The 27,876-nt window shown below is 33.1% G+C and overlaps 1 protein-coding gene across 8 annotated transcripts; it reads left to right on the top strand.

Moving 5' to 3' along the window:
- Positions 1–39: 39 nt before the first annotated feature.
- Positions 40–27,806, top strand: LOC115238062 (sphingomyelin phosphodiesterase). Of its 8 annotated transcripts, XM_029811568.1 has the most exons (13): positions 43–107; positions 198–272; positions 335–360; positions 16,101–16,210; positions 17,454–17,662; positions 19,683–19,979; positions 20,076–20,468; positions 20,757–20,929; positions 21,439–21,801; positions 21,896–22,088; positions 22,222–22,406; positions 22,684–22,869; positions 25,979–27,806. In XM_029811568.1, the coding sequence occupies exons 4-13, from the start codon at positions 16,129–16,131 to the stop codon at positions 26,046–26,048; spliced, it is 2,151 nt and encodes a 716-aa protein (XP_029667428.1). In that variant the 5' UTR covers positions 43–107; positions 198–272; positions 335–360; positions 16,101–16,128; the 3' UTR covers positions 26,049–27,806. The 8 variants fall into 8 exon arrangements, 5 of the variants coding, with proteins under 5 accessions (XP_029667428.1, XP_029667427.1, XP_029667429.1 ...); XR_003884434.1 differs by adding an exon at positions 24,798–25,033 and having other exon boundaries at positions 40–360; XR_003884435.1 differs by adding an exon at positions 24,473–25,033 and having other exon boundaries at positions 41–360.
- The last annotated feature ends 70 nt before the right edge of the window (positions 27,807–27,876 follow it).

Below are 27,876 nucleotides of genomic sequence, written 5' to 3'. Positions count from 1 at the left end.
GGGAGTAGCGCAAAAGCGAGCTCGCGCTTGCGGCTCGCGGTCGCGGTCTAGAGTCTAGGGCCTAGCTAGCGTTCAGTTTATGCCGTACGTTCCGCGCGAGGTGTACGGTAGGTAACGCGAAATACGTAAATAAAAGACTGAGCTGCATGTGTATCACGTACGCGTTGCGTGACTTTCGTCTCATATCTATGATCCAGAAAACGTGACGACAAAACGAACAATACGAATTCCACGATGTCGCGGAATTGATTCAACGGATGACCTGTCAGCCGGTACGCGTCTTGGTGAATGCGTCACATTTTCACGGTTTTGTCATTCGCTCTTCATGTTCCAGCGCGCATTCGCCACAGTCCAAAATTCGTAAGTATTATAATCTCTGCAATATAAGGGAATTGCGCGACTTTTTTAATTCTATATTAGATATTACTTAGAGAGAGAGAGAGAGAGAGAATGTGCCCTCTCTATATATCTCAAAAGAAAAATAATCCGTGCTGTGTATGTTGTTGTCAACTTTTATCCTGCATTGTTTTAATGTCATTTTGACGTACAGTCTCATCGATCTCGTCATAAATATAATATATCTATTTTTGTGCTCTTAAGAATTTTTTTTTATTCATTTTAGACACATTTTTTAGCTTTTTAAAAGCCTATAACAAATTTATATTCAAGTAAATATAAGAGAGAGAATTTAGCATCTCTCTCTCTCTCTCTCTCTCTCTCTCTCTCTCTCTCTCAAGATTGTACTCATCAAACTCCATTAGAATAAACAACGAATAAAATTTTCGTCGGATCAATGCAAAGTCGATCAGAGTTAATCATGCCTCGCGTTGTCCCATAATCCCATGATGGACAAGAGGCGGGTGCTTTATCACATATTTGAGACTATTATAAATACTTAATTTGGACTGATTATAACAAAAATATTCTTTACAATGTAACAACATTCATAATTTATTAAACAATAACAATAAAAATCTAATTTTATAACATGAATAAAATTTGATAATTTAGATAAATAAAAAATAGGGTTGGAACAAAAACGAACAAAACAACATACTTTGGGCTTTGCTTTCTTCCCTTTTCATTGCTCTTTGCGTGCTCTTTGTGTGCTCTTTGTAGGGTTAATTAGCAATAAGATAGCAAACATCGGATGTGCATGCATCCAATTCGCGCAATTTGTATCAGACGAACCGTCTTTGATAAGCGGTATAATTTATACAATATTCACCACAATGTTAATTTAATATTATTTTTATTGTATATTAATTATAAGTAGCAAATAATAAAAAAGTAATAAAATCTTTGAAAAGAAATAATCTTCACAAATAATATAAATAAAATTTCTGATTAAAATTTTAATTATAACTTTAATGTTATTTTAAACACAAAGGCTATTGTAGAGATAATTTTCATGGGATTATCAGTATTTCTGATAATGTAATAAAAATAACAGCAATAGATTATTATTTTTTTTATTTATCTTCTATTATGCAACGTTATTGCTAACAAAGATAATGAGTCACCGATAAGATGTGTGATGAACTACAAAACACATCGTTGATTCTGATCCAGCTCTATTTTCTTTGTGATATCATATCACGTCGTATTGTATCGTATCGCACATATTGATCATATATGATGGGATGATTTGATGGTTTAACTGTTCTTCTATAAGTTTTTAACTGCTTCCTTTAAGTGATTTTATTTAGATAAAATTTAGAATCAAAGCAGATTTTATCTAATTAATAAAATCCCAGATTGTTTACGCGCACACACGACATACAGACGCACTCACCACCCCCAATATTAACATCATATATGCATACATATACACACACACACACACAATTAAAATAAATTAAAAATTTTTAGCAGCTAATAACCAGATTAAAATTTGAAATACATATATAAATCAGTTTTACCCAGCAAGTAAAAAATTTTAAATAAAAATAAATAAATTTTATTTCATTGATAAAATTCTGAGCCATAATATTGTTAAAGATTTTGGACGAAGAAAATATTATAGTAAAAATTACAATATAATTTTTGTAATCGTGCAATATATTAACTGGAATATATTTATATAAAAAAACACCCGATATTTTTATTCAATAATACTATAAACGTATTATATTTTACAATAGAGTATTGCAATTATTCAAATATCTTGACGCACCAATAAATGCATAATTAGTAACAAACAATAGAACAAATGCATAATTTACAATTTTTATAGTAATAAATATCGTAATGTCATTATATTCCAGCTTTACAATAAATGTTGTAAAAGAGAATATATTCTTCATGTAATTCGTACTATAAAATTTTCTTCGTGTGCACGAAAAAAAGGATAATTCGTAGAAACAAATAGAGACCTCACACACAAACAATACGACGAACAATATACTTATGCTTTATATAATACTACATAATAGCAAACGATAACTGTCACGTTTGCACATACCATTTATACCGCACAGTAGCATTGAGTATCTGCAATATACACGCGGCTTTTGTTTCGGAAAGGACGCGTGTGAATATGCGGGTAGACACATTGACATGTGTTATGTACGTGGAAATCATTTCTTTCACGCTCATGACCAACTTCTTCCTGTTTGTATGAAAAAGCACGTATAAAAGAAAAGTTAAAGAAAAGCACATATATATAAAAGAAAACTTAATCTCCAATTATCTCTTTTTCGTTATTCTAAAAAAAATAATAATTTACCTTTGAAAATAATCTTGTAAATTTTGTCGATTTTGTAATAATACATGAAAACCAAATCGAAAATTTTTAATTCCGGTAAAAGTATAAAATGCAAACTCTGTATTTTCGCGATACACGCGATAGATAGTATTCTGTATTTGAATCCTAAAATTTTAATATACATGATTAAAATATTAAGAATATCGCTTCGTATTTATTTCAAATTGCAAAATATAATATTATACCAAGGAGTTTCAGCCTTGAAAAATATGATATAAAATATCTAATTCAAATATATTTATATGTAGCAGATCGCGCGCGTATATCCTACGTGGTGTGGAATTCAAAGTAGAGAAATTCGAGAATCAGGAAGCTCTTTTATCTGATCATATTAGATCGCGTACGCGATGTCCACAGAATTTTATAGTATTCTTTCTCTGATAGAAACACATTCTTGTATATTTTCTTACATGCGTATCACACTGCAGAATATGTTTAAATTTTTCTTTTATATTGCATATTTTTGCAGTATGTGATATTCGAAAGATCAATCTTTAACATTTGCAATATCAATTTTTATGAATATTCTTTACTATTCTATTATTTCATCATAAACTTAGATCATATATACGTAGAATTATTAATGACTTCATATGTATTAATACTATATTCAATGTTATAAATTTTTCTTCAATGTTGAAATTTAATTTTATAATTTTGCTTTGATTTGATGAAATAATACAAAAAACGAATACATTTTTTTGATATAAAGAAAGATTATCAAAGAAAATTACGTTTCAATTCCCAAGACGATATTAGAAGTGCTCGAAAGTATCAGCTTTACATTGATTAATTCAAGGAGGGAAGTAAGTTTAAGCGTATAGTTTTCGGATTACGATATAAATTGACTGAACACAAGATTGAACGTTGGCTTTAGTACATTTAAGCAGCAACAAGGTGGTAATTTCACTTTGATAACGGAATATCAAGCAATGTACACCTGCAGTAATATGACACAGTCTTATCGCATGCGTGCATTGCTTTATTATTATCTAGATCTAGATACTACTTAAATACGCAGTAAATTAATGCAGCATCTGTACATCTCTTTTTCGATTGTTTTGCAACCGATCGTAATAAACAGCAGTGATAGCGTTTTGTGCACGCTAGATTTTCTCACTATGCGTATTTAATTGCGACATCAAGTGATTCGGCTCTTTGTCGCGAATGTTATTAGGGTATTGACGCAAGAGCGGTTACATATTTGCGAGATAAGTTTTTTTCTACAATTACTGTAAAAAACATGTAACGTTACTGTCAAACAATTTTTGATAACGAATATCTATGTAATAACTGATAAAATTGCTTGTATTAAATACTTTCGACATGCAAGCATATACGTACAACGAATCGCAGATTCATCACGAATTTATTATTTATATTAAAATATTAACGCGATATATGTGACTGAAATACACTAGCTAGAGTAAATAAAATGCGCAGTGAATAAAGTCGATACATTGAAATTTTTTGATACAAATATGAAATAAATTCTATGCGTCAGAAGATTAAATTTTTTTTAAGATATCGGAAACTTTATTCTCTTTATACGCGTCATAGAGAATTATATGCATACGCATTGTGACGAAATATTAATTAATTTAACAGAAATTAAGGTAATTAAAATAATTCAATAAATAAATACTCAATAAATAAATTTATATTGTGCATCTTAATAATATTGATTTAAATTTAATATATAAGGTATATATCTGTTAGAATAGCTTCTCTGTATACATACCTAAAAAACGATTCTGAGGATCTCATTTAATCGATGGCGATGGCACTCAGTGACGTCACGTTAAGAGAGAGCGAAGCGTTTAAGTAGGTTATAGGCGACGCCGTGCTGACACGAGAAACGATTTGCTATTATATGGTCACAGAACATAGCGATGAACGAATCGAGTTTACTCGATATCGCGTAACGAAAAAAGAGATCCCAAAAATTTATTTCTATTTACGTCAATTTTTAGGTCATCTGTCCTCCCCGCGTGCACGTTAAGATGCAAAGCGCCGTTCATGAAACATAAGGCAAACCTTGACCACCTTTGCAGCTGCTTGTTTCTCATGGCACTCGAGGAAAATTACAATTTTTTATTTTATTACATTTTTTTATTTTGTCGCCTTTCAAAAAAAAGATATTTCTGTTATAATCTGAGACGATATACAATTTTATTTTTACTTTAAAATCAAGAATAAGTTAAACAAAATGTTAACGTAATAGGTGGCCGGAAATCACGTCACTTAATATCGCATCGTGTTGCAAAAATTGTAAGACGAAGCACTTGGATTTTGCAAGATGGATCTCGAGCCAAGCAAAAATAATATCAATATGGTCAGAAATATGATCACGCTGCTCAGATCAAAAATATGGATTATAAAAATGTTTATCGCTAATGTGGAGCAGGCAATCGTTAAAAGTTTTATTTCGATATGTTTCTCCATAAAAAGCAACACAATCTAATTTACTTATAATAAATCTATTATCTAAATAAACTACAACATTACACAAAGCGAAGTAACTCATGTTGTAACTGATATAGTAATGTGTTTAAATGAGAAAGAATTTACTGAAAAAGGAGTGGAGTGATCAAGGATAACGGCGAGATGTATTGTGTTCGTTGTGTTTGCAACAGCTGCACCTTTTTGTATTCATCGAGGAACTATCTCGTTACCGTTACGATCGAATTTAATACCTTTAACAGGAAATCGTACGAAAGCAAACCTGACTGGATGACGTTTTTCGATAAATAAATTGACAAAGAATTTCATGCGAAAGTAAGAGATCCTTTGTGAATCTATATGTATATTCTGTGGTACGATACTCTCTCTGTGATTAAGTTAGTAAATTTATAAAGATTAAATATTTATGGTAGTATTAAATTAATTTTATCAATGATAAATTTATGTGACAATAAAATTAATAAATTAATAAATTATATATATTTATTGGAAAATTAAATAAAGAAATTAAAATCTTTCTTCAGAGAAGCTGCAGGAACATGATTTTTCATTATACGAGGAATCGTGGGTTCACGATGATTCAACAATTACCTATTCAGACACCCATTCAGACATGAACAACGTTACGCGGATGTTTTCAAATTAAGAGAAAGTTCGATGAGAAGGAAAAAGAGAAATGTATAATGTCATCGTGCATCTTTATTTGTCCAACTAGTACGCGCTGCATCCACTTCTTGGTACAATATCTTTCAGAAGTCGTAACTTTGTTTCCTACCGCTCGATGTTACAACGTCGAACTGTGGCCTTGTTAAACGAGAATTTCGGGTTCTGTTCGATTCGCGTGAGTTGCAGCGATCAATATTGCAGAAATTAATGTATTGCATAATTACACATTCTCTGCAACAATTGCCAGTCCATAAAATTTTAATTTTTTAACAGATGAACGAGGTATCTGATACTTTTAATTTTTCAATAAATCTGCTTGTGAGATGTGTAAATGCTTATCAAAATCTTATTTTTCAATTAATTGCAAACAAAGTTTGCTGTAAAAAAATTGGATTCAAAATAAAATTAAAATTAAAAAATAATATCACATAATCGTATATACTCAAGAAATATAAAAATTATATTTTTGATATGACATTTATATAATATTATAACACACTTTATTTTGTATATATAATTACCTTGCTATTGTTGAGCATCGTAATCAATCATAATATACATTAAAGAAAATACTGAATGGCCATTCGTCAGAGTGAAGTCGCTTGTTTAAGAAACGCGACTTTATCTGTCGTCAATTAAAATTCAACAAGACGTGCACACAAATTATCGCGACAACAGCTGACAGCGATAATCAATCCGCGCGCGATGCGTATGCAATATATTATTAAACATCTCTACATGCGCCTTTTCTAGCCGGGAGCATAATTTCTCGTGCACCGACAGACTCTCAATATCTCCATTCGCGCTCTTCTCCTTGCCATTCTTTCTATGAAGCGCCGTCGTTTCTCTTCTTCTCTTCGAATTCGGTATACAAATTTCTTCTATATTCAGATGGCCGAAAAAAATTTTACTTAACAATAAGAGAAAATTTTTCCAATTGATTTGCAATAGTTCAAATTGGAGAATGATCTTGTTCGATGGAAACATCAATCGAGTTTGAACTCTCACATATATATGTTTTCGATCGATTCTGTAAAATGTAGACCGCTTTCTTAAACAAATCAGTGAAAATCCATAGATATATATCCGTTTGCATTCGCTCCATTGCGTGATGCATCTCATTGAATTGTGCGCGTTTTCCCAAACAAAAGAGATACATTTCTATATTGCGTGCGAAGAGATTTCTATATCTGTTACACCGAACGCACAAGTAAACATGCCGATGAAAGTAAACATTGGTAAAATTATTTCGGATAAAGTTCCGAATAGGTGAACCCTCCGATTTTTTTGAAACTACACTATTTTTTGTATTTTTTAACGCTGATTACAAATATGATAATGAAAATTTGCGACAAGGTCATTTTCAAGGTCAAAACTCAAAAAAACTGAAAAAATATAACTTTTTAGACATTATTTCAATAAATATTGATGTAACAAAAAAATGTTTCAAATAAAGGTTGCAGTTCTTAAAAAAATACATTATTTATGTTCTATAAATTTTTTGCGTGAAACTGAAAGTTTTCGAGAAAATCGATGTTAAAGACTAAAAACGGCGGGTGAAGTTCCGAAAAACTAGACAAATAGGTTTGCGTGGAACCTCGCTCTACGTGGAAAGTTGTAAACCCATGTGGAATCGTATATGTACTGCAAAGTACATGCTTAGATGGGAGAACAGATATAAGATTTAGATTCCATCGTTTTTGTTGAAAACTATCGTACGGTAAAAATTAATAGGACATAAAATGTTTTTCTCTGTAAGATCTAAAATTGTTATGGGTTTTTCATGATTTTCACTATGAAAATGAGAGATGCACCAATTTTCATTATGATATTCGTAATCAGTGCATCAAAATACGTAAGAATACTGAGTTTCAAAAAAAATCAGAGGTGAGCACTGTTCGGAACTTCACCCGCCGTTTTTAGTCTTTAACATCGATTTTCTCGAAAACTTTCAGTTTCACGCAAAAAATTTATAGAACATAAATAATGTATTTTTTTAAGAACTGCAACCTTTATTTGAAACATTTTTTTGTTACATCAATATTTATTGAAATAATGTCTAAAAAGTTATATTTTTTCAGTTTTTTTGAGTTTTGACCTTGAAAATGACCTTGTCGCAAATTTTCATTATCATATTCGTAATCAGCGTTCAAAAATACAAAAAATAGTGTAGTTTCAAAAAAATCGGAGGGTTCACCTATTCGGAACTCCATCCATTATTTCTCCGAGAGGACGTATTATCGTTTCTCTGTTTACGAAATAAAAAAACAATAGAATATAATCTTTTGTCTTTGGAAAAGATATTCTTGGAAAAATTATCTATAAATCGTACATATTGCGAGAGGGGTAATAATCAAACAAGAATAATTAAAGTTGACCCAATTTTGAAATTATTGCTTTCAGTTCCAGTCTCAACTTTGAATTTGCATAATTAAAGTCTCTTTCACATATGTATATATATATATATATTTTTTTTTTTTCTTGTTAAGTAGAAATTCTCCGACTATGTTATATGCAATGATTCGAATGATATTAGTTACACTCTTGACAATTATTTATCGTTTCGGTTGCATGACAAGGTTAATTAATGCTTATGTATGCTTATGCCAAGTATTTTTATGTTCAACGATAATGCGTTCAAAGTACGATCGTAACAGAGAGTCATTGTCGCATAAAGTGACGATACAGTTTATACAACGTATCATAAACGTAAAAATAAAAAAAAAAAATGGTTGCTACAGAATTAAGCCGAAAAACAATATTACTTTCCGAGATTGACAGACCCTGCCACTTACTTACACGGAAAAAAGAAATTAGCTGCCGTAGCTAAAAACTGCGTGTGATAACTAGATTTCAGTCGTAATATATATGAACAACGAACATCTTAGCTGTGACATCTATTTATTAGGTGCAACAGCGAACATCTTAGCTGTGATACCTATTTATTAGGTGCAACAGCAAACCGATTTGCTGCAGTTTGGAAATTTATTTTGCAAACCATGATTAGCTATGGTAACAAAAATTTTTTTTCCGTGTAAGTATAAATTTTCTATGTTATTTTCTCATAAATTATCGCAGTATCAAAGAATGAAGAAAAATATTAGAAAATAAAATAAAAATATATTTTAGATAAAAAAATAAATAATTCGCAATTTATATGCAAATTCTCCGATGATTCCCATTATTATTAATAATGAAAACGGATCAATCATCGCTAATATAGTTGGATTTTAACACTATAAACAAAACTAAAAAGGCAACTATAATAGTAATGAAAGCCGGCCGCAACGTTTCCTGAATTTCTTCCGGAAGATTGTAATCTAAAAAGACGGAAATTACACCAGTAACGATCTTTACCGTCAATGACGAAAGTGAATACCTAATCACATTGTCGCTGCACAAAAATTCGGAAAGTGAAGAAACGTACGATCACTGAAAGGAAGGAGGAAACACGAAAGTGAATCGCTCATATGACTACCGAGATATCTTGATTTCGGCACAAATGTTATTTCCTATGAGAAACCGCAGTGTTTTTAGAGAGCAAACATATGACGCTCAATCTTACGCATTATTTGCCGATTACGACTATTTAGGGGGCGATGCGTGGCGCCGGGCGTAGAGTCGCAGGCTGGTAATCGAGAGATTCCTGGTTCGATTTACATTTTCGTAAAAATGTTTTTCTTTTTATTAAAATGAATTATTTAGAGATTGTTTCAAGCTTAAATTACTAATTACATTTTATTTATATTATTGCACAAGTTATATATATGAATATATACATATACAATAATAAATATATAAATATAATAAAAAATACATTTTAGGAACATCGCAAACTTAAGGTATACGTTTTTTATATTACTTTTCTTATTTCCTAAATAGAAACTCTTAAATCACAAAAAAAAACCTTATAAAATAATTAATTTTTAACTGAAAATACTATTAACGATTACTGATTCTATGAAGACTAATCCATTTCATAAATCCGATTGATTATCCATCCGGATCAATTATGTCTAACTTATGGATGCAATCAAACCTTTACCATTGAACAGTATAATTCGGAAAAATCAGAAAAGTATAATAGTGACTTCGAGTATCTTAAAATTATGGTACATTTGCGTACCATAATGAAGTGCGAAGGTACAATGTACGCTGATACGAAATTATGGTACGGTTGAGAACGCTGTTTAGCAGGCAAGTAATTTTAAAAAATCATAAATAATAAAAAATAAATAGCTAATGCTAGTAATTTTACCTAGCATAGACCGTGTATTTACGTCTATTTTATGACCAATTAACCACTTCACTACTTCGGGGGCGATGCGTGGCGCCGGGCGTAGAGTCGCAGGCTGGTGATCGAGAGATTCCGGGTTCGATTTCGCTCGGGTCCCATCCTTCTATATGACTCAAAAAGAGATTTTCGCACATTATCCTATATATAATTCCTAATTTATCATATATTATCCTATATAAACCTATACCTACCTAGTTAATGGTGTATAGACAATTCCTTTCGGAAAGTCTCCCAGCCATATCAGAGAAGAAGAAGAAGAAGAAGAAGAAGATTACGACTATTTACAATAATAACGAAAATGGGCTAAGTGGTATCACTGTACTAATATTTGGGAAACCATGTAAAATAGAAAAATGTAAATAATGCAAATAAGCTGTTGTATATTTTGTTGAAGCGATATTTGTATACAGAAATTTGCTCGAATTTTTCATAATGTAACGAACTTTTTATAAATTTAAAAAAATTCTTTAAAATCCTTAATTTTGCATTTTTTTTTTGGGGGGGGGGGGACAATACAATGTAATTTTTTCTTTTTCTCTCTCAATTCTCTACATTGAAAGTTATTGCTTTATTTCCATTAATGTACAAAAATTCATCTTTATTACGCCGAATAGCATCTATTAATTATAAAATTTAAACTGATCCACACAAGTTATTTTACAATCCTCATATCGATTTGTTAAATGACTTTTATCTGAAAAACATATCCCTACATATCACAGCTGTCGGCTCCGGATACACATTGCTTCGATGAATTCTTCCGATACTCTTCGCTGACTTTCATCATTGGATCGAGAAGGAGAACTCGCGCCGGCATACATATGTGGCACAGCGACGTGGTTTCACGCGTTGTAAATTATCCGTACGCGGCCATTCATGCCACCGGCACCGGCAATGCGCCTTCCTTCCCTAAACTCCAATCGTCTGATCGAGTATGCCATTTATGCCTCTCGCGAGAGAAAATTACGAGGCTATTACGCTTGCTGTGTGTATCCAGTGCTCTGCACATTCACGCGCGTGTTCGTTGGCGATAGTGACTTTCGTTTGACGTTAACATTGAGCAGCGAGGAAGGTCGCTTTATTGGCGATCATTAGCATTGCGGAGAAAAGATGCAGGAAACGCGTTCATATCAACGATACTAATCACCGTGCCGTCTTCTGTCTCGCAACTGTATATTTTGAGGAAGTAACGCGGAATCACCGGAAGTAGACAGATGAGGCTAAAGAGATGCTGATTAAGATATTTGAGTATTTATCTAAATGGACAAAATTAATTAAAGAAGTATACCAATAATTTTCCCAATTATTTAGACAACTCTTTTTATTTCGTCAAAATCAATTTTCAACATATATTTTCATGACATACATATACTAATAGTTTCATACCAGTATAAGATATAAAGCTCTACATATTACATATGCACATTATATATATATATATATAAACTGCTTGGCCCGAATATGACCGGTTCTTAATCAAATCCATTCGCTACCTATTTATGACTAATTTTAAAAACTCTAAAAATTCGATTAATCGCTTATCATATTTATTTTCTTTATTCGGCTAATGACGTATATATAAATGTGTGTTAAATGATATTTTGAATATTTTCAGAGAAAGGCGGTCAAAAGTTTTTCTATAGCTTTCTACGTGAAATTATATTCGGGAATTAGATATCTTACATTTATATATGTATCTCTTAACAAGAACGATGCAGTGAAGTTACGCCTCGGGAGAGTAGCCTGTTCATTGTAACGAATCATGCGAAAAGCGGCGGATCGCATCCAACTCGACGGACCGGTTTTGCTATCGCGCAATTAGCGTGGAAGAATTTCGCTTAACTCGCACTGAGACGAGGATTCAAATTAATGACGTACCGTAACGCGACCATTTCGCTGTCGTACGAAGCTTGAATACTAAAAGATACAGGTCAGTGTCGAATTGAAAAATACCTTCGATCAACGCGTCTCAATGTTGCAACAAGTCAAGACCGTTGCACAGACACACACAAATGCAAATTGCTGTACAAGCACACATACATAGAATATAAACGCGCGAATAAATAAGACACACAAAAGACACATTCAATATAAATAATCATATTGCTCTACGAAATTTTTTCTAGATTTTTTGTCTCTGTCAATTTAAACGCTTATGTTATACCAATGCACTTACGTAAGTACATTTTGTGCACGATGAGCTTAAGTGAGTCTTCTTTCGTTGGACCTCACGGTGGGTCAGATAACGGTCAGCCGCGTATTCCACTTGGCCGGTCAGCTCGCACCTCGATTTACCGCGTCGACTCGCGATTTTATCACGAACGGAGATTTGAGAATCGTTTTTACGGAAATTTTCAATTTAAAGACAGAATAATTTGAAAGAAGAAATTTCCAACTTGACATATATACATATGTACATCGCATTCTTTCGATGACAGTTGTTGAATTTATCGATCAGAGGAAATATAACAATCAGAAATCGAATGTACTTTATTATCGCAACGCCATAGAATAAAAGTACTAAAATTCGTAAATTGGCAATATATTATAAAAATCGAATCTTGTAATATCTGTTTTTAGAAATTTTCGAAATAAGGATTAATTCATTTTAGTAGAACGTTTTATCAAGCGAATCATATCTTTAGTCGTGTGTGAATATTAAACGACTGTTAAAATCAACCATCTTTTTATCGTCACTTCGGTAGTCGGTAATCAGGCGGGAAAGATATAAAATAGAAAAACAGATAAGACAGAAAGCGGGGATATCCGGAAGCGCGCTCTCTTCACGCGTTGGATGCATATGCAATTCTACTAAACTAACGCAACCGCCAATTTAATAGATTGGAGTACAAAATTACTACGCGCTTCGTGAAACTTAATTGAAATTACAAAGAAACGTGACAAACTATAGAGTAAGATTGAAATATAAAGTGACAGGACATACTTTGATCTATATTTCTAACTTTCTTATCGTGGAAGTAACACAATTGTAAATTATATCTATAATTTGTTATTGTTATTATTAAGACAAGGATATTCAATTACTATATATATACCCAGTCAGCCACGTCTGTTCTAACAGATATTGCCAAGTGCTTGCTACAAATTATTGTCAGCAAAAAGGCTACAAATTTGGTGCAAGAGTTGTTATTACCGATTAAGCTGGCAGATTGCCGGCAAGAACCAAGCAAAGCTTGCTAACATAAATAGACAGCAAATTGGCGGCAGAAACCGAGCAAAGCTTGCTGACATGACTGACATCAGATTGTCAGCAAAAACTGAGCAAGATCTGGAGTGCGCAATCTGATGGCAAATTGGCAGCAAAAACCGAACAGAATTTGCAGCTTGTGACAAAATATTATAAAATAGTTCAGTTGCTTATCGCTATGCGGCGCGTTATTCATTATCTATACCCGTATTCAAATTCTTGTCATGAGTGAATATAAAGCCTGCAAAACGCTAATAATATTATAATATATATATTTCTATCAGTTCAATTTTTGACACAATTCTTATACAAGAAATTCAGATATTGAACTGATTTTTGGCAAATCGGACAGATAATTGTTCGATTTTCACTTATTCGAACAATTTCTGTCCAAAAAGATCTTTAATTTTGTAAATTAAATTATTTAAATTTACTTATACGTTTTAAAACATTAATATATGATTTTATATAACAATACTGTAATTTGTATATTGTGTTTCTTATTTTTGCCATCAAAAGAACGTCAAAAAATGGTCTCCCGTAGATGTGATATATTTTGGGTCTTATGAGACCTAACTTAAGATGTCTAATTATCTAATGGTCATTTTATGACCAAAACTTATCATCATTTTATTACTTAGGGTTGAGACTTTAAATCCATTTAAATATACTATTTTATATGAATGGCCAAAAGCTGCAGAATTTGTTCGGTTTTTGCTGACAATCTGCTGTCAGATTGTCCTGCGCAGATCTTGCTCAATTTTTGCCACTAATTTGACGTCAAATCATGTCAAGCTCTGCTCGGTTTTTGCCGTCAATTTGCTCTCAGGTTATGTCAGCAAGCTTTGTCACCAAAACACAAGCTTAATGCGGACACAGATGGCACTGGATTTGTTACCAAGTTTTGAGCGAATTTGATGCCAATTTGGCAACAATTTGTTATCAAATTGCTTACTGGGTATATATACATATATGTAATAACATAATATAGTTATTATTATTATACGTATAAATGATGAAATAGTATATTTAACGTTTCGGGTACTCTTTTTATTATAGGATATTTAAAAAGTGTTTTTTTTTTTTTAATTTTTATAGCTGCGACTTTTTGTTTCATGAAATTAATATGTTATATTTTATATAGATCCTTTTACACTTGAGATATAATTCTGTAAGAGAGAAAGAGAAAAAATGACAAGCCATAGAGAGAAGTACAGATGCTGTAGGCATCGAGCCAAGATACATCTCACGCTCAGAATGACACGTGTAGCCTTGACACGCACGTGCATCGTCTGCGTGCTAGTACGGTATATATATAACTCATGCCGCGTAATTTATTCTAAACGTCCCAGTCGGCTGCAACTCATTTCCGTTTCAGCTGCTTCAAATACGATCCCAGTTTTGAATAATAAAATCTCAGTGATTCATAAAATCGCGTGACCTGTTTATGATAAATTGCTCGATAAATCCCTCGATGAATTACGTATCATCTGTCATATTGCCCGGCGCTATTTACCAATCGAGACTTCGTGGGAAAAGAATAAATTAATCCAGTTTTATTTCTTCCATATTCTTCTTCTCTTACCCATTTGATTGCACAATAATAAATAATACAAAATACATATGAAAAATAAATGGGAAACAAATATAATTAAATAATTATATCTATTTTTGTTAATAATATAATATACGCGTATTTATACATATATCAACGTGTTTAATGACAAAATTAAAAATCTTGAAGTAAATGCAAATGATTTGTTTTAGATTTTTACCCGCAAAAATATCTCAATCGTTTCGAGAAGAAACTTCCGTTACCGGCGTAGAATCCGCTAACACCGTAAACGAATTCTTGCTCGAAGAATCGAACGAGTTCCGTTATAACTTGGACGCAATGCGACACATTCCGTCAATCCAGGCGAAGATCGTTATTATTTCTCACGCATTCAAAAGGCGTCGAGTATATAGCGTCTTCGTGCCATTGAATAACCCACTTAAGAGTAACAGTAACGGGCGGGACGGCACATGCCCAAAAATTTCTAGTGTTGTAACAGTGACACCGATCGGACACATATATTGTCGGAGAAAAATTAATCGCTGCTTATTCTTTTCGCGCACCTTTCTCTTACGTTGCTCTCGATTGAAAAACAAATTGATTGCGAAGGAAAAAATAAAGCGCACCCTCGCGACTGTAAAAGCGCGGCTGTCAATTTCAAAAAACTTGTTCGATCCGCGTCGCGACGCGACGACGCGATTCTCGACGCCTCGTTTACCGTCGAGGAAAGTGCAAGTTACGCTCCGTCTAATGCAAATTCTTTCTCCAGTAATTGCGTACACCTTTCACGGATATGTCCGCCGAACGATTAATCGCAGTTTTCAGATGTGATAGACTTTTGCGCGTGCTCTTGCTATAAAATTGCTCGGAGATTTATAATTCAACTCGTTTTCCTTGTTTGTTTCTTTTTTCCTTTCTTTCTTGCTTCCTTGCTTGACCGATTTTTTTTCGATATATATCGCTCATAAATGTATATAAAAAATAAAATCGATTCCTGTTATACTTGTTCATTTTATTTCTATCGATCCTTTTCTTGCCTTCCTTTTCCTTTATATATTCTCGCATATATAATCAATTTTCTTAAATAATTAAAACATAATATATTTCAGTAATATTTATACATTTTTATTTTTTATAATTACAGATAACGATACCAAAGAGTGCAAAATAGTATGCGTAGTCAAAGCAGGATATCGTCAAGTTTCATCTTCCTGTTATGCGTTTTTTTCTCCAGTTCGATATGGATTGTTATCGGTATGTATATTTTAAAATATATGTACCATACAGTTTTATTAAACATAGAGAAAATATATCAATTCTAATTAGCTTTTTGAAACCACATTTTAATAACATTATTTGATAAAAACTTCAATGAAACTTATTTGTGCGCGTAATCCGAATAACAGAACAAAGAGCGCAAATAAATTGCGCAACAAAAGTGGATAATAAATCTGATTGTGTATATTAGAGTTTATATAATATATATAAGAGAGAGGATTATACGCGATAAAAAAATTGACTGAATTTTACGATATAAATTTTACGACTTTGGCGATTCAAGTCGAAAAAACAGAACGCGACTTGCTGCGCGCAATCTCGTAACCTCTTTTTGCCGAGAAAGTACTTAAGAGTTGCATGCGATTCGATCGATTATATTCATGGGAAATTATACGACTTCTCTTGAACATCGAGTCACCAGCTATTTCGAGCGTAACGGAAAAAATGTACGTCTTCAAGGTAAGATACGCTGTGCAGTATAATACTTTCCGTGCTTCACATGGGAAAAATCGGCATACTTTATCGAAGCAACCTTCAAGATTGTAATTAATCGTTTACGATTAATCGCAGCGTGAAAAATGAACGTTTCCTTCCGCGCATGAAACGATCCATACCGCGCAATTGTTCATTTATTTTTATATCGCCCGTATTAGAAAGTATCCAATATCACGCATTGTCCGGAGAAAAGATTCTTATCTTTTTACTGCCAAATATACAATCAATTTCATCTCAATTTGCCACGAGTAATTTAATCTGCGGAAATCTTATTTTTTCCGTGGAAGACGTCTCGCTACGTTCACGTTTTTTTTTTACACATTTCTTTACATTATATTTTACATTTTCGATTAAATATATTTTTATGAATAAAATAATATATGTATAATATGATATATGCCATATCTATGTTGTAGATCAAAGTCATGGTACATCATTAATCGCAAGGTATCTAACAATAAGAGAGAAGGTATTAATCTCGCGCCATCGCACTCAAACAAATTTGCAATTATTCGTGTCGTTAAGCTCGTTTCGTAAAATACGTAAATTTCAGGCACTTCCCGCGAGAAACGTTTTCGCGCATAACGGGGTGCTTCACACGAATTGCAAAATTAACTTGCGAGAATGGGATTGCGCAACTTGTGGAACAATTGGTCAAAAGCGAGAATTGTCGCATCTTCCGGCCGCGGCTTAATTAGATGAACCGCTTTTCCGGTTTTCGCAGGAAATCCCATTCGGTACAGGACGAGACGGGAAGCGGAGATAGCGTCCACCAACTGGACCGCGCTGGCCGACGAATGGATCGCAGCGAAGGCCAGGGCCGCCGAAAAGATGGACGTCGCTCTGCTGCCGTTCAACGAGAGATTCCGGGAACTACCGCCTACGGTGGAGACCTTTGTTGTTAACGGCACGAACCCTGAACAGATGGCACGGGTAATATTTTTTGTTTGCGATTGCATCCTCGGAGCATGAGCAAAAAGACATCTATGTTATTGTTAGTCAAAAATCTGCACTGTCACTGTCAATTGTATAAAACACACACAATTAGAGAGAAATTTCCTCTGATATATCAACACTATGAAAAATTGAATCGTTTTTAATGTGTAAGATGACATAAAATCTTGTATCAATAATACGTCATAAATTGCATCTTGCAGATATTCTATATAGTTGCGTTGGGATAATTTTAAGACATTTTATATTTAAAAATATTTTTGAAAAATTCTAGAAAATGATAAAAATAACACAATATAGTTGCTAAACACTTTGTACATCTTTACCGCCTATATACAATTTCGTTACATAAGCTCGACGATTAATATCAATACAGTTTACATTGTTCGATCTGTTTTTACTTTGCGTGACAGTAGTTACATGTCGGACGCAATCAGACCGTTGAAAACGCACTCGACACACTCGATTAATGAAAAAAGTAGCATCTATCGACTCAAGCTTCTTCCGTAAACATAAACCTGTGAAACTTATTATTCTATGGAATTATTATCGCACGAATAAACCGGTAAAATCAATGATCGTGAAATGAGAAAAGACCGTGAAAAACTTTCTACATTATTCGTTCGCGTTCGCTTTGCTTTATGATAAGAAACGGGAAATTGATCTTCTAATCGATGCGTTTTCACTTCTGCGTCCACATATGAAATTTTAATCAGCGCGTTTCCTCTTGATGAATAAAATTAGTTTAGAAGAACATTAATCAACCGCAAGTATTGATGTGTGCCAATTGTGTAATTAATACGCGTCAAGAATTACTCCATCGAGAAATCGTTAAATTCGTAGATAAAACTATGATGTTTGGTTGGCCTAAAATATATGTATATTGCTAAAAGTACACGTAAAAATCTTCTAAGCGAATTGCGCGAAAAGACGCAAGACGCAACTCGTCGTGCAAATTTCGAAATTGTCGTGAATATTGTTTGGTATTTTTTCGCGACCTCGCCTTCTTCTCTTTTCTTTTCCTCTCTTTGTCTTACTGAACGGGAGGGACGTCGATGTCGCTGCGGCTCTCACTTTCAGTGCCAAAATACTTTCACCAACGCGACCATTGACAGACACCGTATGGGGTATGGTGAATGCAAGTATGTACCTTCTATCCTTCCTATTCGCGTCTGCTTATACGCATACACATCGTATATAATGTGGTGTCAATGACTTTCGCCCGCGAAAGTCGCCCACGATCATCGATATAATTCGTCATCGCTTGCGTAAAAGAAATCACCGGTAGACATATCCACGTCGCGGTGCTCCCTTCGATCTCGGAAAAGGTGCACGCTCGATTATCTCGGGATCACGATCCAAGAAGGAAAGTTGCACGATCAAAGGCACGCAGAAAGCGACACGAAGAAATTCACTTAATTTTCACTTAATTCGAGCTGTTTCGTGATATATTAAGATAGACGCGAAAACACGCATACATCGATTAATTTTCTTCTCGTTTTCGTGCCTTCCTTCATATAATTATTGGGACTTAAACTGAAACGCCACCCACACATTATTATTCAAATATCTAATTCGATGATGAATCGAAACTGATTTTTATCATATAAGCTGCTGAAAACAATAGTAAAAAAATCGCAAAATTGCACAATCTCAATCGTATTTATCGATTCTTTTCGTTATCATTTGTATCAATTTATATATTGCAATAGAAAATAAATTATATCTCTGAATGTATATAGTTGCAAGAGAAGAATTCATAAATATTTTCTATATAATAATTGGAAAATTAAATAATATGGAAAACTTAGATACAAAACCAAGCAAAATAATCAAAATTATGGTACAATGCAATAAAGTTTGAATAACACGATTATTATTGTACATTATATATAGAATAACAACTATTTTTTCATTTTATCATTTTACCAACAACTTTACACACTTGAGACGTTATATCATATATAAATTTATCGTAATCATGTATATCTAATTTTAGTTAAATTACTCGCGGATGCTATGGGATATGGAAACCGTTCAGCCGAGTGGACATCTATCCGGATTCGTTGACAAGGCTCTTAAACTGCTAGATCTGAGGCAGGTCATGATGGAGGTTGAAACCTCCGTAATGTCCAAAGTATCTTGCACCGCGTGCAAAGTAGGTGCCGGCCTGCTGCAACATTATATAAAAGTCGGCAAGAGCGATGAGGAGATCATGGCCAGCATTTATCAATTCTGTGTGTCGCTTAACATACAGAGCGCTCGAGTCTGTCACGGAGTCACTTTGCTTTTTGGGGTAAACTTTAATAGATTTACATTTATTTGTATGTATTTGTGTGTATTATATACATGTATATATAAAATTAACAAAAATTAAAATAAATCTATGTAGGGGGAGGTGATCTACGTATTGAAACAGGTGACTATGGGTCCAGCGCAAATTTGCAGTTTCGTGATCGGCGATGCGTGCGACGACGCGTTTAATCCGCTACATGAATGGGAGGTGGCCTTTCCACCGGTCAAGAAACCGCCGATTAAACCGCCGATACCGCCGCAGGAAGGCGCGCCGACCTTCAAGGTGCTGCATATCTCCGACACGCATTATGATCCGTATTATCAGGAGGGTGCGAACGCCGAGTGCAATGAACGGCTCTGCTGTCGGCTGACAAACGGTGCCCCTTTGACGGCCTCGGCCGCCGCCGGACGATGGGGCGATTACAGAAAATGCGATACACCCAAGAGAACAATCGACCATATGCTCAAGCACATTGCCGATACGCATTTGGTGAGTAACACGCCCGAGGTATTAATTAATTAAACTGTCGCCGCGTGAAACTGACAGAGAAAGATGACGAGACGTTTATTCTTCTGGAGTAAATCTTACTTGCCGCGCATAAAAAAATTTTAACGTGTTCCGGTCGATGAAAAAAAAAAAAAATTATTTATATCAAGTATAATAAATAAGATGTGATATGATTTTTGCAAGTAGAAAAATTAATCGCTGTTGATATAAAACGGACAGGGGATGGGAGGAAGAAGAATAATTTTTCGTCGTGATTTAAAACATTTTCAGGATATTGATTACATCTTGTGGACGGGTGATTTGCCGCCCCACGATGTGTGGAATCAAACGCGAGAAGAAAATCTAAAGGTATTGCGTAACACGGTCGCGCAAATGGTAGAGATGTTCCCCGGAATACCGATCTTTCCTGCCTTAGGAAATCATGAAAGCGCGCCGGTCAACAGGTATATCCGCTATATAAACTCGCCTCCATCTCACATCTCGGAATCACTTCACATCACTTTCACTTTTCTAGAAAATATTCTTTCACATACGATTTATGTATAACGTAGTTACTCATATTTATTCGAAAATAACACATATACACACACACACACACACACACATTATATTTGCTTTTAAAAAACTTTCTTTTTCTAAAAAACTTTATTTTACATATTACAGATATTCCAAGATTTAAAAAAAATTAATATAATAGAATAGAGTACACAAGAGAAACAGATAGGGAAAAGATCGATTAAGCTTTCATGAAAATTTTCCTATCTGATCAATTAAATTAATAACTTTAGAAAATTATTTTAGAGACGTATACGACAGAGAGAGAGAGCATTAATACAAAGATTTCTATTACATTTTAATATTGCTTTCTGTGTTAAAAATATATTTTTAACATTTTTCTGGAATCAAATTCCTTCTAAGATGAATAATGCATTAAAACAATCCTGTTTTTTAGTTTTCCACCACCCTTTGTGCCTGAAGAAAACAGTATCTCATGGCTGTATGACGATCTCGATAAACAATGGCGACGCTGGCTACCAGCCGGTGTATCGCACACCGTTCGTCGCGGTGCCTTCTATTCCGTTCTGGTTCGACCAGGTTTCAGAATTCTTTCTGTTAACATGAATTATTGCAACAACAAAAACTGGTGGCTGCTGATCAACAGCACGGACCCAGTTAGCGAGCTACAATGGCTCGTGTACGAGTTGCAAGGTGCCGAGATCAATGGTGAGAAGGTGCACATAATTGGCCATATCCCACCTGGACACTCGGACTGTCTCAAAGTGTGGTCGAGAAATTACTATCACATCATCAACCGGTTGGTACTTGATTGTTTAAATTACTATTATACTCTAAATTGATATCGAGCTAATGCATTGTGTAACAAATGTCCTTCCTCTATTTTTATTTAGCTATGAATCAACAATCACGGCCCAGTTCTTCGGACATACGCATTACGACGAGTTCCAGATATTCTATGATACATCGGATCTTGGCAGAGCGCTCAGTATCGCCTACGTTGGTCCTTCAGTCTCGCCGTATTATGATCTGAATCCCGGCTACAGAATATATTACGTCGATGGAGATCATCCAAAAACTACAAGAGTAAGTGAAATGACACTTTTTCTCATTAGTATAATTAATAAAATACGCTGGTAAAGTTTGGCCGAACAGTCTGCATATTCCTTCTCCCTTAAAGGCGTTATCTATTATTTCCGAATTAACGTGCGTTTTCTAGATGGTCATCGATCACGAGAGCTGGGTCATGAATCTCAAGGAAGCGAATCTTTACGATTATCCCATCTGGCATAAGTTGTATAGCGCACGACAAGCCTACCAAATGGCATCGCTCTTGCCGAAGGACTGGGACTCCCTGATCGACAAAATGACCAACGAACCAGCCCTCTTTGATCTCTATTACAAGTAATTATATCCGCATAATATGATAATGTATATGTACACTATACTTTTTTGTAAAAAGGAACAAATATTTTTTTTAATCAAAAGATTGAAAGTCTATAAGTCACATATCATACATGATATATTAAGAAATTTATTATTATACGAAAATATGTGCTCTTATTTTTAAATTGATTGATTTTAATGAATGAAGATATTTAATGGCAAATTGATGAAGAAAAATAAGAGATTCGATATTGCTCCGAAAATAATGCGACGTGTTTGCTTTCAATTTTTATAGGCATTACTATAAGAATTCTCCGGTGCGACCGGCGTGCAATGACGAATGTCGCAAGAGATTGCTCTGTGATCTGCGCAGCGGAAGAAGCCATGACCGGAAAGCGTTATGCCAGAGCTTAGAAGCGAGGATCGACATCGAGACTAGAACGGGCTGGCGAGCGTGGATCTATAAAGGACTCGCATTATCGTATGTAAAAGACTTGTGGATCCAACTCTATTCCGGCAATATTGAGACTAATGAAGTTAATTAATCAATTATTCCGTATAAAAATACGTCGCGATTAATATTTCGAAAATATTGATATGACAATGATCCATAGTTAACAGTTTTTTTAATTGAACTGATTTTAAATCAAATATTTCTCTTTTTTTTTTGTTACTTATTCTAAAAAAAACTTGCGTATCTCGAACGCGTAGTTTTATTCAATTGCAACTGTTCATTTTTATTTTGTATGCGTTCGTTGCTAGTAATTCTAATTTTAAGCGAACAAATTTAAAGCAATATTGAAAAGTCGAAGAAACAACGATGACTCATGATAACACAAAGGCACATTCTAACAAAAAGTTTGCAGTTGGTTTAATAAAAATCGCTTGAAATATATTAATCGAATGTTAATAGTAGCACAAATAACCCAGCTTAACTGATGTGTTAACGAATCACAGAGAAACATTAACAATATATAGAGATTAATAACTAAAGTCTGATCTTGAATTGTGAGGAAAAAGAGGAAATATATACAAGCTGCTCAATTAATATAAATCGATATATTCATATATTATTGATATACTATAGCATATATGTATACACATATTAAGTAAGCGTATAATATGTAGAAACGCGTCACCTGCTGATTAATTTGATGTCCTATAAATTTGGAAACATGATTAATATATGTGTGTGATTTAGATATAATAAATTATTTTTATACGCATTCGATAAAATAAATAAAAAATTTCTATCTATAGTATTATTCAATTTTTTCATAATATTTTAATTATAGTTTGTTAAAAATAACTGCAAAAAACAAAACATATATGCAGCTAAAGCTGTACAAGTATGAAAAGATCGATCAATTTGAATTTAATTACTTTCGCTATATTCAGTTGAAAAAAAACTCACAACGTAATATTATTATAATATTAAAAAATATATATTATTGCGTTAAATATTTATAAGAAAAATAAAATTAATTATGCCATATTATCGGACGGAATAGTTATTATATCTCTGAAGATAAAATTGTTTTTATTTTGCAAATATTTCTTGCAAAAAATTGAAAAAAATATTATTATTGATCAATATTATTGAAGTTGAATTGCTTGTGTTCCATTTGCTTGTATTTTATTAAATCATCAAAAGAAAAACAAGGTTGCTGTAGACAATATATTATTTCGCGCAATGTCTCTCACCTTCTTTTTCGCTTATTAGTATATAAGAATTTATAGGCGCTAAATTTTAGAATATACGCAAAAAGAGAGACTAATAATAGATTAATAATATATATTTAGTAAGCTGTAAATCTTCTCTACTCAAGCTCTACTCAGCTCTCGTAGAAACAAAGAAAATACCGACAGGTTCCATTCGATAGCACCGAAGCATCATTAATATTGCTTCGTTTAGAATGCACGTATATATGTATGCATCACACTCGAATGAGCTTTCTATAATCAAATGTAAATATATGTATCATTTCGTAACACTTGCATGAAAGATTGAAAACACTAATATCTTCAATGATGAGAAGAAGCACTAATAAAAAAAGAATATCGATTCTTCGCGTGTGTTTCAGAGGGTTCTTCGCGAAACATATTGCCTCATAATTGAAAGCAATCGTTTTTTTTTTATGCGAGCTCCTTCGAATGTCTGCATTAAAATTAAAAAAAAAAAAACAGGAACAAATGCTCTCTAGATGAAGAGAGATCAAGATACTATACTACGTAATTTTAACTACGTGCCTTGTCAGAAAATATACGCTCTCTAAATATATCCTTCTCTAACACGAAAATTTTTTAAATAAAATAAACAATATGAAACACGGTGTTGGGTCCCATCAATTGACCAATTTACTGTAAATACTGCTGTAGATACCTTTTAATCATTTGAATTAATTTCAGCATCGCGCAAAAGCGCATCCTAACAAATGCGCAAGTTGTTTCACGCAATGCGTAAAAATGTATAAGCTTTTCTTAGGCGCACTTAATTTGCCAAGCGCATCGCAACAATACTTGAGCCGGCTTTACTTCATCGAAAATACCAAGTTACTTGTACATATCTAAAAGTAGAGTCGGTAATCTTGTTTATGGTGGTGGAACGTAACAGCCGATGGTTGATTCTCTCCTCGCGCACTATAGTAAGTAGCACGAATATAAAAATATTAAATGCGAATAAACTTTATATATATCTAATTGAACTAGCTGCATAATTTTCGCAATTATTAGAGCACATTACTGCACAATGTGTAACTATAATATTTTTAATATTTTTTAAAATTGGGAGCTATTTTGTGAGCATGTTAAAAGAAACATTTGACGAATTATTCTCCCGCGTGTAAAAATAAATTTTACTAATATTTTATTAATAATTTTTAATATATAATCTAAATATATATACATAACATTATATTAAAAGTTCTGATGAATAGAGTCTGCTCTCAATAGCTTTCTTCAATTAAATTAACTAATTATTTAATTAGTTAATATATAAGCCAATTAATATTGAACAAACTCATATATAACGAAAATGTTGGCGAAATTAATCATAGCTAATCGCAACATTAATTAAATAAATACAATTTTTTATGCGGCTGGTTTTTTACTTCATCTTAATGCTTTCTTATTGTTAGTTGCCAAGTTACGATATTATAAATATTTTAATCTATTTAGACTGATTGCTTCGTGCAACATATGCTAATACTTATGAGTTGCACCGATCTATTTTCTATCTACACTATAATCATATGTATATATTCAAAACAAAATTCTAGAAATTTAATTTGCACAGCAATCCGTGCATTCTTGAAAAAAATTTAAATGGGAGGAGAATCTGTTATTGCTTCTCTCTCTCTCTCTCTCTCCCTCTCTCTCTCTCTCTCCCTCTCCCTCTCCCTCTCCCCCCCCCTTCCCCCTCTCATACATGCAATAAAAATCATTATTCGTTTTCATTCGGAGAAGATGAGTTTGTTCATGTTTGTTTATTGATACGCGAGAAATAATATCCCTCATCTTTATCAAACTTGGCAGTTAAGATATAACAATACATGTGAACATATCATAAATAAAATTTTTTGGAATTGCAGAATGTCCGTGGTGATGGCCATCCCCAGGTTTGCGTACAATCTACCAAAGTACGTTTTAGGACTGGGTTAGAGAACAAGAAAACGAATGCTAAATGCAGATGCGTGACTCAATTTGTGATGTTAAATTATTAAAATATTCACAACGTGGTATTATAGTATTCAAGACGCGAATTTCGGTATTGTTGACGACCGACGATTATATTATTCGTCGAAATTGAATATCGTGTGTCGACTCGTAATTGCTCTCACAGAATCTAGCATGCTATTCCTTCATAATCGAAGAAGACTCTATAAAAATGAACAAATTGAAATGGATTGAGAAATATTCATTTTTTCTGGGAAGTATCAGTAGACGAAACGAATCGAAAAATGAATTTTTTGTGCAAAGTCAAAAATAAGTTTTCTTAATCCTCGGAATCGTATATCGATTACAAAATTTTTATACTTAATACAAAGAGTCAGATTCCAATTTAAAGACTAAGAATTTATGTAATTTTGTAAAGTAAATTCTTTCTAATTCACGTATTTTCTCCCTCAGTAGATCACATACAACAACCTCGTGTAATGACTTTTTTTTTTAAATAAAATAATGCAGATGAGCATAAAGGTCTAAAAGTAAATAGCGACCAAGAATGATATATTACGATTACGTAATTATAATGTACATTAAGCATAGCATATTTTAGCAGACTTATTCGCAGAAGATAAACGTGCGATCTTCTCACTTGGAGAAACATGATCGTGAAATCACGTGTGCTTTGAATCAAAGATTAAAACAATAATATTTCAATGAGTTCAGTTTGTATATGCGAGAAAAGATCTTATGTCTCACTTAATGTATTTGAGTGATTAAGTATTTTATTATCGCGTGTTTCTGTAGTATACAAATTTGATCTCAGCGAAATTATAATAAGTTTTCAATACCTCCTTTGAGAGTCCTCTTTAATAACAGGCGTTGTGTACATAATATGTAAATATATGCAAATATTATGATCGCGCGCAGATTAATATTTTCTCTTTCATTAATTATTAGTTAACGAGTGATTAATTCATTAATTCATCAACGGCACGTGATGAATATTTCCACGCGAAATCATTCCACTTATAATAGGTCAGTAATTAAATTTCATGTGTGTTTATCGATGAAATATTTTTAGTTATATTAAATCTGATACAAGGTCGTATGTGCGCGCGCGATCTTTGGGTGAAGCAAATAAATTTACGGATCAAATGAACCTGATGTTTAACACTACTAAACATGGGGTATAGTTATCGATTCTCTCCCCAGTCATCTCTGCAACGAAACATTTAAAATATACTGCAATGTGAATTTACAGATTGAAAGTCGCGAATGCTCCCAGTGTTCCTAATGTTTCGATTAATTGACGACCTAGTCCAAGATGCGTATTGATTACCGTTGACTATATTTTACTCATATATAGCATATAATAAATATACATATATCTTTTGCAGTTCTCTCGTTATCGAAATAAACTAACAAAGAATGCGTGAATTAATAAGTTGTTCTTAAAAATTCAACAATTACAAATCATTAGTGATAATATTAACAAAAACCTATAGAAAGATATTTTAATAAGTAAGGAAAGAATAATGTATACCTTCTCGATACATTATACATTTTAAAAAATTGACAAATATAGTATGATAAGAGTAATGACATATTAAATTACGCAGAGAGAGAAAGTCACGTGTATGAGCGAAATTATTGTATATATAAAGGAAAACTTCTATTTATTCACAAGTGGTTATATGTTTTTGCTGACATTGTTAATTTTATATTAAACATGTTTTAGTATATTCAGCCTTATTCCTGTTCTTTTCTTCCTCGATATTAGGTTTAAGATCAATTTTTTATTATATATATATATATATCTACA

This window comes from Formica exsecta, unplaced genomic scaffold (genome assembly GCF_003651465.1).
Source record: "Formica exsecta isolate Colony F162 unplaced genomic scaffold, ASM365146v1 scaffold32, whole genome shotgun sequence".
NCBI classification, from domain to species: Eukaryota; Metazoa; Arthropoda; class Insecta; order Hymenoptera; family Formicidae; genus Formica; species Formica exsecta.
This window is presented reverse-complemented; position numbering and strand designations above follow the sequence as displayed.

Excerpts from the sequence above, each read along its gene's own strand:
- LOC115238062 (XM_029811568.1), top strand. The coding sequence starts at position 16,129 with ATGCGTAGTCAAAGCAGGATATCGTCAAGTTTCATCTTCCTGTTATGC. Across the intron at positions 22,089-22,221 it reads ATCATCCAAAAACTACAAGA|ATGGTCATCGATCACGAGAG; the intron begins GTAAGTGAAATG and ends TGCGTTTTCTAG. Across the intron at positions 22,407-22,683 it reads CTCTTTGATCTCTATTACAA|GCATTACTATAAGAATTCTC; the intron begins GTAATTATATCC and ends CAATTTTTATAG.